At 36.3% G+C, this 15,238-nt stretch overlaps 1 protein-coding gene across 11 annotated transcripts in view; it reads right to left on the bottom strand.

Annotated features, from left to right (window-relative positions):
- Positions 1-15,238, bottom strand: part of TLN2 (talin 2) — a 575,338-nt gene that overhangs the window by 180,460 nt on the left and 379,640 nt on the right. For all 11 annotated transcript variants that reach the window (XM_074234301.1, XM_074234300.1, XM_074234295.1 and 8 more), the window contains 6 exons: positions 15,119-15,227; positions 13,163-13,371; positions 12,323-12,421; positions 7,872-8,039; positions 3,793-4,087; positions 2,951-3,117 (listed from right to left, as the gene is read on the bottom strand). In XM_074234301.1, the coding sequence (XP_074090402.1) occupies positions 2,951-3,117; positions 3,793-4,087; positions 7,872-8,039; positions 12,323-12,421; positions 13,163-13,371; positions 15,119-15,227 (1,047 nt within the window). The remainder of the gene's footprint in view (positions 1-2,950; positions 3,118-3,792; positions 4,088-7,871; positions 8,040-12,322; positions 12,422-13,162; positions 13,372-15,118; positions 15,228-15,238) is intronic.

Raw genomic sequence — 15,238 nt, 5'->3', positions numbered from 1 at the left:
CTCCATTGTACTAAACTGTGTATCTTCCTTTTGGGATATTTCCTCCCTATGACACTGTAAAGGGTTAAGATGCATCTATTTGAAACTCTACAGGTGGGAGATACATAAAAACTCTGAGATTGTAAAGGAATTTTGCTAAAATTTGTATTTTAGTAAAAATCCTATTTCTGGTCATAAGAGCCAAGAAATAATAGAAGAAAGGCAGTTCCCCATCAGTGCATTAGAAAAAAGAAATAAGAAACTTTGAAGAAGCACCATAGGGGAAGAAAACAAGGAATCATGTCTATTTATTCCACTTCTATGCTGTTTTTTTTCCTTTAAGTTCCTGGCACTTTGGGGTGATATTTCATTTTTTGTTCAAGGACTGGGAATCTGAGTAGGTTTTTATGAAGTGGAGAGGGATGTGAAGTGCATGAAGGTGGAAGGTACAGAAATGTAATCGCTAATACATGGCAGAATTTTTTTGAATGTCTCAATGGTTCAATTGTGGTTGAGTTCTCTCATCTCCACCTTCCAAATATAGCACACACAATTGAGTTATTCTCCCCCCCAATTTTAAATTGAAAAAAATCAAAGGAAGAACATAATGACATCCATAATGCAATCACTTGGGTAGGTGTCACATCTCTATCCTCATTTATCAAGGAATTCATCTTATCTAATCTTTGTACCTTCTTTAGTGCCTGAAATAGGTACAGAACAGGCACTCAGCACATTTGCTGAAATTGAATTATTATTATTATTATTTTTTTAGGTTTTTGCAAGGCAAACAGGGTTAAGTGGCTTGCCCAAGGTCACACAGCTAGGTAATTATTAAGTGTCTGAGACCAGATTTGAACTCAGGTACTCCTGACTCCAGGGCTGGTGCTTTATTCACTATGCCACCTAGCCGTCCCTGGAATTATTTTCTATGGGACAAACAGCAAGTTCATAAAAAGCAGAGACTGATTTTGCTTTTCCCTGTGTATCTCCAGCACTTAACTCCACAGCTATCCCATAATAACTGTTTAATAATAACTGCTTTATTTATTGATTGGGACAGTGAAATAATTTTATTACACAGGACCCTACATTATTAACTTATTTGTTTTAGTCTCATCCTGTAATAAACAATGTAAAAAGGCTCATGGACTGGAAAGTCAGTAAAATGGGGATTTTAATCACAAGTCTAACACTATTCCAGTTGTGTGACCTAAAACAAGCTACTTCTCCACCTCTATGGACTTGTTTCCTAATCTATTGATATTCACACATCAAAGTGTTAGAGTTGGAAGGAATCTTAGTGATCAGATCTAATCCAACCCCTTTTATTTTTAGAGATGAGGGAAGTGAGGCCCAGACAAGGGTCTGGAATAAAGCGGAGGAAAGGCACTTAATTAATAATGGAGGTTAAGACTTTAGGGACACTCTGTTTTTTGAAGACTTTCTTTTTCTCTTCTCTTCAATCATCTTTACAGTGTTTAGCAGTCATCTTGGCTTGTCAATCAAATTTCTGTTACATTTTTATAGCTTTTATATTTGAAAACTGTTCTTTGAGTTTTGGGACACAATATAAATGAAGCAAGATCTTTTTCAATAAGGTATAGGAAGGGAACTATGCCAACTGGAAGGAGGTTACTTTGTCCTCTGCTAAGAAGTTATAGCAGCTCTGGTTAGATATTTCTTGAGACTATAGTAAGCTCAAAGTCCTTTCCACCTTAGCCTCTGCTCCCCCTGACAATAGATATTAGCAGATAAGTTATCAAACTATGGTTTTCAACAATATATAGGAGAGAGCATCTCCCCAAGTTGCTTTGCTGGGGCTTAGGTGGAGAAGTGGATAGAGTGCCAGACCTAAAGTCAGGAAGACTCATCTTTGTGAGTTCAAATTTGACCTCAGGCACTTAGTAACTGGGTAATCATAGCCAAGTCACTTAACTGTTTGCCTCAGTTTCCTCATCTGTAAAATGAGCTAGAGAAGGAAATGGCACACTACTCCAGTATCTCTGCCAAGAAAATGGGGTCATAGAGAGTCAGATATGATGAAATAACTCAATGATAGCAACGGATGCTATGCCAAGGTGGAGGTCTGAGAGTGGGAAACAATGGCCCACATACAATGTTAGAATTTAGGAAATTTAGTTTTGTTGAACTGTTTTTTCTCCCTTTGATATAAACATTCATTGTTTCTCTATGAGGGAGAGGGAATGAAAATAGATTGTGAATATAGATGAAGTAAAAATAACAATTTACTTTAAAAATAAAAATCTTCCTAAAAGAAAACTATCTTCTTTAAAATTTATTTAAAAAAAATTAAAAAGTAAAGACAAAAGTGAGAGAAAATCTCTTTGCTTGAAATTAGACAAATAGAGGCAACTAGGTGGCACAATAGATAGAGAACTGGTCCCAGAGTCAGGAGGACCAGAATTCAAATTTGGTCTTAAACATTACTAATCATTTAACCCTGACTGAAAAGAAATTAGACAATTAATAATACATTTATAAATCTGGGTTTAGGTCCTGCCTCTGACACATACTAATGTGTTTAACCACTGGAAAATTATCTGATCTTTCAGGGTATCACATAACTTTCCAAAACTGTAAGTCCCAGTTGAGCTGTCCTGGTGGTGCAAATATGCCAAATTAATGAAATTATAGGTAGGAACCAAAGCAAAAAAGTAAAAAATATGGTGAAGTAAGAAGGATGCTGTGTCTTCCCAAAAGAATTTGGTTCAAATCCTGAATCTGCTAACCATGTGAACTTGGTTTGGGAAATAAAATCTTTCTGAATCTCATTTTCCTCTTCTATAAAAAGGAAAATTTGAATTAGAACATCTCCACGGACCTTTCAGTAATAGATGACATTACCTCATAGGTAGATTAGTAGAATGGCACATAAGGAGGAACAAAATTCCTCAGTGAAATAGCTCAGTTGATGCCCTTTTTAGGACTTCAAATCTTGGTGAACTACCTTTGCAGCTTCAACCATGCGGGCAGTGGAGTCGGCCAGGAGTTTTGCCGCTGCCAGAAGCTTCTTGGAATTCTCCATGTCGATTTCAGCCTCAGCATCTGACCTCATGGCGTTGACAAGGTCTGAGGTGGCTTGTGCGAGAACTCTTGCCTGCCGAACCATTTCACCTAGGGGATAAGATGGTTGATGCTATTCAAACCTCTGCTCTCTGGCTATTTTAAAGAAGTCTGTTCACTTCTAGTGGAGATACAGAAATGGGGAAATTAAACTCCATGTAAAAAATATTCAATCCCTAGACCAACTAAAATAGCAACTGCAAACTCAACACCTTCCCAGAAAAAACAAAGAAATGTCTTCATGAAAGACAAGCTTGAATGTTCTAAATAACTAGAATTTAATTGTCAAGTGTATAGAATAAATACAAATAGAGAAACAAGCTAATTCTTAGAGTAAAAAAAAAGGAGCATTCTCTCTTCTAACAAATACTTGATGGAGGCTGAGGTTGTGTAAACTTTCATTTTTAAACACACATCTATTTAAATGTGAAAAAATCCTTTTTCTTTAAATTATTCACGGATGGTGCAGGAAATATTTTTTTTAAAGTTGTATATTATCACTTAATAAGTAGCACTACAGAAAAACACATCTTTTAGTCTGAAATAAAGAGTTGTTTCCAGTTTCAGCATAATCCCTATAATGAATCTGGTGAAGTTTTCTCAATACAATAGACACCCTTTTTAATTTTTACTGAGTATTCAACAATTTTCTTTCTCTCCCCTCACCCCTGCCCAAAATCTTAAGAGGAACAAAGAAATAAATATGTCCAGTTTAAAACCACTTACCAGCATCTCCCATTGAACTGAAGATGCTCTCAGTAACACACATGATGGTGTCAGTCGCCTGGTCATAGCGGCCAATAGGCTCCCCTCGGCTGGCAAACTGCCGGACATGCTGCAGGAGGTCGTGTAAGGCCTGGCTGACCACATTGGCTGCTGCACTGACCTGCTTCAGGAGCTCACTATCATCCGTGGCATCCTGGCAGGCTCGGACGCAATTTTCCACTGAACGGTCCACAAGTTTTCCAGCCTCAATTAGTTGTTCCTGACATACAGGGGAGCTGAGGGTAGGACTCACTACCTGCAAGAGGATGCATATAGAGGCAGTGGAATAACAATTATGCACAAGCATTTCTGAAAAAAAAAAAACAACTGCTATAAGGTCTGGCTTATGTTCATGCTCCATAAATTGTGGTATAATCTCGCTGCATGTGCCTCCCTCCATTCCCCCGCCCCCCGCTGCCTTCCTATCTTCAGATCTAGGCTCAAAAAAGTCCATAACAGACACCACTATCCTTTCTTTGCAAAAGTGAATTGGGAGAGTATCTAAGAATATGTATACAAACAGATGTAGGTAACTAATGATTGGCATAATTAAAGATGCTTTTTTTAACTTTTTAAAAATTTTCCCCTCCAAAAGATGACTCAAAGGGTAAAGGGAAATATACACAAACATGCACACATACTCATAATACATACATACACATACATACATGTACACACATATACATACAGTTATATACACGTACACACACACACACACACACACACACACACACACACACACACGAAGACCAACTGTTCTACAAGCATTTATTTAGCAGTTATTACATGGCTAAAGGGTGCTGGGAATATAAATAGAAAGACTGAAATAATCCCTACGCTCAAATAAATTATATGAATAATAACAGTTAACATTTGTAAAATGCTTTGAGGTTTACAAATTGTGTTACAAGAAATGAAGGTAATATGAAAATAAGATGGAAAAATTAACTACCAAAAGAAAATCTTAGTCAAAAGCCATCTACTGCCTAAATGCTTCCATCTACATTATAGCCACTAAGCAAAAGTTAGCACAAATCTACAAAGATTATTATTATCAATTTTCAAATTCCTAAGTTATTGAAGGGAAGCAATGATAACACCAATTCAAAATGGCAGATAAACCCCAAATTCACTGGCATATATTTTGGTATGTAGGAGAAGTAGTTGTAGCTAATGTTGGAATTTGCAACACTAAAAACAGAGCCTACAAATAATCAAGAACTGACTGCAAATACTTCTGTATCTTGTTTCTCATCATGTATTTTTTGATTGCTTGTTGAGAATATGTAATAATATGTAAGAATAAGTAATAATAATAATAACAATAAAGCCTGACAAAATGTAAGAACATCTAAAATTTTTTGGGGGGTGTGTGGAAATTTCACTTAAAAAACTCACTGAGTGTCAAATCATGTGAAAAGCCTTTTGAAAATCAACTACCAAATCCATTAAATACAGTAAATTCTAATTTATGCAGAATGGTTAAGAAATAATGTATTCTGGTTAATTAAACATTCTCATTATTTGAATGAGATGCTCCAGTACTTCAAATTAAATTAGAATGCAATAAAATCTATTCAAATATAATGAACATTATTTAACCTTTCTTAAGGGCATTTCAGGATCTTATGTTTTAGGGCTATCATTATGAACACCAATTAGCAATATTCTCACCACCCGTCCCCCCCCCCCCAAAAAAAGAAGCTTTCTTCAAACAAACAATAGCATTTTAAGATTTGAAAGGCACTTTACAAATTATTTTCTCATTTGATCCTCACAATCACACTCCATTTTGTAGATCAAGAAAGAGGTAGAGAGAGATTAGGTGATAACTTCTGAGCAAGTATCTGAGGTTAAATTCAAACTTAATCTTCCTGACTCCAGGTCCAAAGAGCTTGTGACTAAATACTCTGCCACCTAGTTCCCCAAGACTACTAAAGGAGAGCTATAATATTTCTTCACCAATCAGAACAACACAGAAACAAACACTTCTGATATTTTCCCAATACAAGTTCTTTCCAAAAGTAACATCTGAAACACAATAAGTGCATGGGAATTAACAGGCAAAATAGAAAGTTATTCTTTTATATAAAAGCAAAATGAACAAAACAAATTAGTTCCAAGTTAGGTAACTAGATGGTTTGATGGATAAAGTACTGGTCTACAGTCAGGAAGACCTGAGTTCAAATCCAGCCTCAGATTCTTAGTTGCTGTGTGTGACCCTAAGCAAGTCACTTAACCTCTATGTGCCTTAAGCCACCTGGAGAAGGAAATGAATAGCATTATTAGTGAGTTATGGTCTATGGAGTCACAAAGAGTTAGACATGAAAGAAAAACAATAACAAGTCCCAAGGAATTCTCCTTCACTAAAAAGTCAGATCTCACAGAACTTAGAGAAACAATTATGAAGATCATCAGTATTATTAACCACTGTCTTTTGATTCACTTAAAGGTTTTGGGAGGGAGATAGGAACAGGGACTTAGTAAAAAGAGAACCAGGTGAGTAAATTCCCTTTTACTCAATCTGTTGATTGAGTAAAGCAGGTAGATACCTACAATTTATACTTCTTAGAGAACTACATCGAGCAGGTGTTAAATTCAGCCAATCTTTAAAAACTGTTCTGAACCAGATTGCAATGTAATTAATACATGCTAAATAAAATAAAAATAGAATATGATGTGGATGTTAATTTGAAGTTTTTTAAGTCAATTATGGCCTGCAGGGCTAAATTTCTATTTGAATTTGACACCACAGGCCTAGATTACTGAGAGGCTAAGGGACTTGCCTAGGATCAGACATCCAGGATGATTTAGAGAAGGGGTGGGGAACCTCCAACTTGTGGGCAGTATTGGTCTGGTGTTGCCAAGGCAACCACAGGAAGGACTCACAATTCAATAAATCTAATAGCTTTTTAGGGGTAAATTAAATGTTTGACCAAACAGAGCTTACAAATGATGCCAAAAATATCCACATGACTAGGGGCAGCTAGGTGGTACAGTGGATAGAGCACCAGCCCTGGAGTCAGGAGTACCTGAGTTCAAATCCGGCCTCAGACACTTAAGAATTACCTAGCTGTGTGGCCTTGGGTAAGCCACTTAACCCCCATTTTTCTTGCAAAAAGCTAAAAAAATAAAAAAAAAATTCAAATGACTATTGGCAGAATAGAGGTTCTGATTTAGAGGAAAGACTTTAACTCAGCTCCTCCTAGTTTTGAGGCCAACTGTCATTCTACCACTCCAAGATACTTTCCTTCCTTAATGGTGAACTAGGGAGACTCTAATAGGTCCATATCAATTAACTTTTGACTAATTTTTCTAGCGCCGAGATCCCCTGACTCCTACCCTGAAAAGGAACAATAAGTCAGGACTTTTATTACATAGAAGACCAGACAGCTCAGTCCAATGGATCTCCATTTCACTTTTTTAAAAGACTCATGTTCCTGGAGAGCACCACAATACTGTTAACTATGAGATGGCTACTCAAGTCTACTTACATTACAAGAGATGGTTACACAATTCACAAACCTTTTCTGAACAGAATCTGAAAGTACAAAATAATCCAACTGGGAAGACTGCCAGATTTATAAAAGCTTGTACATGAGTAAATACTTTTGTTACTGGGTTAAGTTGTGTTTGACTCTCAGCAAAGATACTGGAGTGGTTTGCCATTTTCTTCTCCAGCTCATTTTGCAGATGAGGAAACCAAGGCAAAAAGGGGTCTGAGGCACTGAGGATTAAGTGACTTGGCCAGGGTCACACTGCTACTAAATATTTGAGGATTGAGTTGAACTCATAAAGATAAGTTATTTCCTGAAGGCAGGCCTTATCCACTCTGTCACCTAATTGCCTTAGGATACCAAAGAAAAGAACCAACTCTCTAAGGGTCTGCACACTAATCACAGTGTGCAGGGAATATAAATAGACCTGAGTGGTTGGAAAACAACCCCACCAAAGCCACCTGGAGACACTTGAAACTATTCCTAATAAAAAAAAAAATATACAAGGGTGGGAGGGAGCACCATAGTCAAACAGAACCTTACCTTAGCACATGCCACCAGCTGGGAGGTGGAGAGAGCACACTGGGTTGCAGCAGCAATTACTCTGTTCTGCAGAACGTTGTCTTCTGCCACCTGGGCAACATTCTTTGCTTTCAATACCAACATGGCAGCAGCATTAGCGACAGCTTTGGCTAAACTCATTAGTACATCCTGCAAAGAAGAAGCAAACAATATTTTCCCTTAACTTCCTCCCATAGTCTGGAAATAAAATGAGAGAATTACTGGGACACTTTGAAGAGTCTTTCATAAATCTGCTTTTTTTTTTAAATAAAGAGAAGGTAATTATAAAATAGGAAAGCTTTCAATTCTGACATCATATTATTTTTCTTATCCAATAAGTGGTCTGAAATAAATCAATTTTGGGGAAAGGGTTTCCATTTTAATAACTGGTTCACATGTACCAGACTTTCAGAATTAAGTCCTTAATTTAATTTAAAATTTTTTAAACCAGTTTTCTAAGATACTCTGTAAATAAAATGATAGAATGTTATAGTTGGAATGGACTTAGAAATTAAATCAGAATCAAATCATTTCAGAATTTTCTAACTTAAATGATATTGTGGAGAGTAAATATTTAAATATCATCCAGTAAACCACTATCTGCTCTTAGTAATCTCAAAATATTGGCTTTCACTGGTTCAGAAGTCAACTAAAAGACAAAGTAAGAGTAGGAGAGGAGCATGTTGCAAGCAAAATTTTTAAAGATTATACCTTTTTAGTTTAAGATAATTTTTTAAAAAATGGATACATTTTGAGGAGAAAAAACTTTATTAAGAGATATGAAGAAGGACATTAAAGTCGGGAGAGATAATAAAAGTTATTCAAAACCAAACAACTAAAAAGTGGAAGATCGGAGACTTGAACTCAGTTCTGACTTTTGGGCCAGAGTTCTTCTCATGTTGCTCCTGATGATGAGAAAATAAATTTGGGAACTCTGGAAACTTTCACAAAGGTGAATATGTTTTACTGAAATATGGAAGAAAGTATCTCTTTAGACACCTGCTTTTTTAAAAAAAATTGAATTTCTTATCAGTAAAGTATGAAGAACTTCCAAAGGACAATATCCCCAGAGGAAGACATGATGTCTTGAAGTTAAATATAGATTATAAGGAATCAGTTCATCTTAAAGTTGGTCATATCTCCTGGGACCTGTTTGATAAGAATCAAATATAATGGAAACTAGAAGGGTTTTTTGTTTGTTTTTTAAACTAGAAACTAGAAAACTTGTTCTATTACCTTCTGGCTAAAGAGAGAGAAAGCTATGAACTCTCATAAAAGAGGAAAGAGTTTATGATTTGCCCTTGTTTTGCTGAGATACAGTGAAATGGATATTCCATCTGTGGAATAAAAAAAGTAATTTCACTTCTTTTAACTAGATATGTCACCCATCTGTCTAGTTTGACGATTAACAATATGTTAGTATGGGTTTATTTCCTTTGTTTTTAGGAGCCTGAGAAGTCCCAATCAATTTTAAATAACAATAAGCATTTATTCTCCCTGTACAAGGTATCCTGCTAGATTTTAGGAAAACCAAAAATGAACAGTCTCAGATCTCATGGAGCTTACATTCTATTGAAAGGGACTATGAAAACACACAGGTAAATATACAGGAAAATACAAGGTAACTTCAGATTGAAGCACTATTAATCCAGGGAAAACACAAAACAACTCATTTAGGAGTTGTAGTTTGAACTGAGACTGGAAAGAAACTAGGTACTCTAAAAGATGGAGGTCTGGAGGGAGTGCATTTCCCTACAAGAAATAATCAAAAGGATGGTTGCTGGGAGACCTGGAAAAATGTACATGAGATCATAAAGAATGAAGCCACAGGAGAACCAAGAAAATAATATGGATAAAAACTGGCAACTTTGAAAGACTTAAGAACTCTGATTAATCAAACATGCTTCCAGAGGACTAATTGAGAAAGTATGTGACCTCCTACTAAGAGAGAAATGATAGATTTAAGGTTCAGAAAGGAAAAAGAAAAGATTTTCAAATGCAGACAAGGTGATCATTTGTTTCACTTTGCAAATGCATTTGTTGTAAGAGTTTTGTTCTGACTTTTTTCCAATGAGAGGAAGAGGTGGGAAGGAGCCAAGCATGAGTGATAGGTTGTAATGATTCTTCGTCTCCCCCCCCAATAAAGAGAAAAGGGGGTCATGGAACAATTTTTAAAAATCAAAGGACAAAAGAAAAAGCAAAAAGAAGTCTAATAAATGGAAGAAAACAAAAGGAAGTTATATATTTGTAAGCTATATTTGATTGCTTATGGTCTTAGGGAGAAGAGAGGGAAGGAAGGCAGGGATAGAATTTGGAATTCAAAACTTAAACAAAAAATTTAAAAATTATTGTAACACATAATTGGGGAAAAATAAAATATTGTATATTATAAAAGGAAACTTTAAATAATAGAGTCATGGTTTCATGTACAAACCTCTTTCTCTATTCTACTTTGTATGTGGAAATGGTTATTTTATTTTGTGGCTGTCAAGTCTGAAATTTTAAAATAGAAAACTAATTTTTTAAAAAAGGAAGGAATGCATTATAGATAAAGGGGGTAGTCTGAGCAAAAAAAAAACAGAAGAGAAATGGAATTCTACATATTAGAAACAGTAAGGAAGCCAATTTTGCTAGACAGGGGTCACAGGAGGAGAGTAATATATTAAGGCTGGAAAAGAAGATTGGAGACAGACTGTATAGTCTTTGAAAGCCAAATAGAAGAGTTTGTATTTGATTCTAGAAGTAATAAAGAGCCACTACAAGTTTATGGAGCAGGGGAGTAAAATGGTCAAACTGCATTTTGGGAATATCACTTTGGCAGCTGGATAGAGAACTAATTAGAGATAGCTGAGTCTGAAGGCAGGGAGATCAATTAGGAGACTGTTCCTATATTTCAGATGAGTGGGCCTCAACTAGTATGTGACTGTGAATGGACAGAAGGAGATTACTATTGAGATAAAACAGATAAGACTTGGCAACTGATTTGATGTGTGCAGGAGGAGAATGACTCTGAGATTGCAACCTGGGTGACTAGAAGGATGGTGGTACCCTCAAGAGAAATAGGGAATTTGGGGAAAGGGGAGGTCTGAGAGAACAGTAATGATATAATTCAAATTGATTTAGAAATGCTGGTCCAAAATAGACATGCCATTTTTATTTTAAATAAGAATGTCAAGACATTCCTGTCCCTGGAGAGAACTGGGAATAGAGGTTTCTATTAGTTCATCTGATAATGAAAAGTACTTTTAGTGCTCTAAAATTAGAATGGTTGGTTTGGGGTTTTTTGCTGGGGGGTGGGGAACACCAAGTATTTTAAACATACGATTTCTTTTTTTCCTTAACATTATTTTATCTTTTTTTTTCAATTACCTGTATGATAGTTTTCAGTATTCATTTTTGGTTTGTTTTTTTTTTTGGTTTTTGCAAGGCAAATGGGGTTAAGTGGCTTGCCCAGGACCACAAAGCTAGGTAATTATTAAGTGTCTGAGACTGGATTTGAACCCAGGTACTCCCGACTCCAGAGCCGGTGCTTTATCCACTGCACCACCTAGCCACCCCTCAGTATTCATTTTTATAAGATTTTTGAGTTTCAAATTTTTCTTCCTCCCTTCTTCCCAAGATAGAAAGCAACACAAGTTATACATGTACAATCATGTTAATATTTCCATATTAGTCCTTTTGTGAAAAGAAGAATCAGAACAAAAGGGGAAAAAAAACACAAGAAAGAAAAAACAAAAACCAAATTTTTAAAAAGTGAAAAGAGCACATTTTGATTTGCATTCAGACTCCATGGTTCTTCCATTAGCCAAGGATGGCATTTTTCATTTTTCTTTTCTTTCTTTTTTTTTTTAGGTTTTTAAAAGGTAAATGGGATTAAGTGGTTTGCCCAAGGCCATACAGCTAGATAATTATTAAGTGTCTGAGGTTGCATTTGAACTCAGATACTCCTGAATCCAGGGCCAGTGCTCTATCCACTAAGCCACCTAGCTGCCCCTGATGGCATTTTTCACTACAAGTCTTTTAGAATTGTCTTTAATCACTATTTTGCTGAAAAGAGTGAAGTCTATCATAGTAGATCATTGCACAGTGTTGCTGCTCACTGTGTATGCTGTTTTCCTTGTTCTGTTCACTTCACCTTCACTCAACCTCAGTTCATGCATTTCCAGGTTTTTCTGAAATCTGCCTGCTCATGATTTCTTAAAGAATAACAGTTTTCTATTACCTACATATACCACAACTTGTTCAGCACTTCCAATTGTTGGGCATCTGTTTGAGGCAGGGGTGGGTGAGTGGGGGAACTTAGCTTTAGTTCTCTCAGTTTACCTTTTTCTTGTATGTACCAGCACTTAGAAAGACTTGGGGGTGGGCAGGGGGGCAGGAAAGAGGACACTTAAGGCTTTTGGTTCTGATGAGAAATTGAACTGAATTCTTACTTGGAATCGCTCATCTGTTTCATTCTCTCCAATTTGTCTCAAAAGATCCCCGCTGGCTTGACCAATACTTCCAGCGGCAGTCAGCACAGTCTGTCGAGGCTACAATCATGCAGAAAAACAACAAAACAACTTTGAATTGGAAAAGAACATGCATTCACCAAAAATCCTGCTAAGTGAAGATATAGATTCTTTCAAACATAGGGAAACAGAGATCTGGAGAAATGCAAGAATCAGGAACACAGTCATTGTTTGTAACTGAAGAACCGACAAGTCTTATGGACCAAGATAGAAAAACCACTGACAGGGATAAATGGAGTTTAGATTTTCAAAAAAATGGGAAAGGTCTAGTTAACAAAGTAGTACTCTCCTCATGTAAATAAGGGTCCAAAATGCTTAAGCCTTTAAATATATGGTACCTTTTAGAAGTCAATGGTGCTATATCTTGGCAAAGTATTCCTTCCAAGTTACTAAAATCAATATTAGCAGTCCATGAGAATTAGCTCAATTATACAATACTTAAAAAAAAAAAAAAGAACTTTCGGAATCTCCACTTCCTTACTAATTTTCAAAACTCTACCATGAAGCAATTAAGACATCCAACAAAATCTAGATCTCACAGATCTAGAGATGGCAGGGATCTTAGTCGCTAGCTAATTCAATTTGCTCTTTTTTTGCAAAGAGGAAACTAAAGCCTAGGGAAGTGAAGCATTTGAAAAAGATTCCACAAATAATGTCAAAGGTGGGATTTGAATCCAAGTCCTCAGGGAGGAACTAGAGAACAAAAGTTATCTTCTCAAAGAATGTCAACCTCTTCACACAACCCTTTATTCAAATGTTTACCTCTCCAGAAGTGGGCTGCACGGCCTTTAACAAATCTGACACTGCCCCAGCTAATGTCCGAGCAGCTCGCAAAAGGTCTTCTCCACTACCCACATCATCATCCATGAGGGCTGCTAGGAGCTTCACACCCTTGGACATTTCCGTCAAATTGGAAGAGATGGTAGTAATTGCACAACCCACAGCCGTGTAATCTGTGTCTGCAGGGTCACCTGAGGCAGAAGAAGGTTTATTAATGAAAAAAGGAAAGGGAAGGAGAGAAAGGGACAGCAAGTTAGTTAAATGCAAACAACCTGAGGAACAGAAACAACTCAGAGGAATTCTATCAAATCTATTCTGGTGTCTGGGTTAAACACCAAAAATAAAGCAACAAAACAGACAAATCAATCTTATTACATAGCAGTACCTGCAATGCTGACCTAAGAAAAATGAATCTTCTCAGGTTTATTACATATTATTCCCTTCACACTCTCTACTAGTCTAGTAAAACCAGATTTCTTAGTGTTTATTACCTATGACACTCCTGCCCTTGCACAAACTGTACACCATGTTTAAGATGCACTCCTTCCTCACCTTAGCCTCCTGGAATTCCAAGATTCCTATAAAGCTCAGTTTAATCCATGTACAAAAAGTACAAAGATTCCCCCAGCTGCTAGTAAGCTCCCTCACCCCACCTCTTGAAATTACCTTATATTTAATTGAAAACACCCCCACACACACAGGCAGCACAATGTACAGAACACTGACCCTCAAGTCAGGAGGACCTGAGTTCAAATTCAGCTTCAGATACTTGCCACTAGCTATGTGACCCTGAGCATGTCACTTAACACTGACTGTCTCAATATATATAAATACATACATATATAGATTTTTATGTATATGCATATATAAATTATGGTTTCCTCCAATACAGTATAAATTCCTTGAAGACCAGGACTTTTATTTTTGTATTAGCACTCCTAAAATTTAGCATAATACCTTAAGAGAAACTTAACACTTGTTAATTAATTTTCTGAAGCAAGACCAATATCAATAAATAAGCATTTACTGAATGCTTACCATTGATCACTTAAGTGTATTAGACACCAGAATTATAAAGATAAAAAAATGAAAAATTCCTACTCCAAAGGAGATGACAATGCAATAAGTAGATAAAGATTTACATAAAAGCATATACTGAAAAAATAAGAAGAGAATAATTTCAAAGTAATTAACTACAAAGTAGTTTGTGGAAGAGGGCCCTAGTAGGGGAAAGGACTAGGATAGGCTGTAGGGAAAAGGAATTTGTTGGTATTAAAACTTGAAGGAAAAAAGAGATCTTTGAGATAGACATATAATAGTGATCATATCCTTATCCTTAAAAATACATTTATGAAATGCTTAAATAAAATAACTTTTAAAACACCAAAGGAATTTCATCATTTTATGGCATTTGTGGTTATGTCCCCATCTGGTCCATACATAGGCAGTTTAACTTTTGCTGCTTTAAACATAATATAATGTAACTGACACCTGCATGATAGAAGGCAGGTTTTCTGGGTGAGTTTCCCTTTCACTTCTCTAACAGGACAAGGATGATTCTCTAATAACTTTATGTTTCAGAGAAAGAGAGATGAGATGGATCCATCCATGATATGATTCTTCTCTTGAGGTTATAAGTGCCAAGAGGAGATATACTGTCTTAACATACTTTAAAAAAAATGTTTAGCATATTGCCATGGGGAGAAAGGGATTTTTTTTTATATGTTTTTACATTATGCATGATGTGGCTGAAATGGGACCAAGTCTTTTTTTCCAAGATCTCCAGGGTCCTAATGGAGAAAATGAGTGGGTTAAAGCAAATCTAGTAATGTATAAATATAGACAGTTCCCCCATGTCATGAAAATCTGTTTTTTCAATCAAAGGGCAATGGGGGGAAATGCTCCCGCACTCCACAAATCTCTATCCCAGTGACTCACCAGCTGTGAGGTTAACAACTGAAGCTGTTCCAGCCGTGATAGCATCAACCTGAGAGTGGATTTCATGTTTTGATTCATCGACTTTGTTCTGAACCCATACCCTAGAGGCCTGCAAAATAA

This window comes from Macrotis lagotis, chromosome 4, assembly GCF_037893015.1.
Source record: "Macrotis lagotis isolate mMagLag1 chromosome 4, bilby.v1.9.chrom.fasta, whole genome shotgun sequence".
Taxonomy (NCBI): Eukaryota; Metazoa; Chordata; class Mammalia; order Peramelemorphia; family Peramelidae; genus Macrotis; species Macrotis lagotis.
Note: the sequence above shows the minus strand (reverse complement) of the source record. Positions and strands in the feature narration are given on the sequence as shown.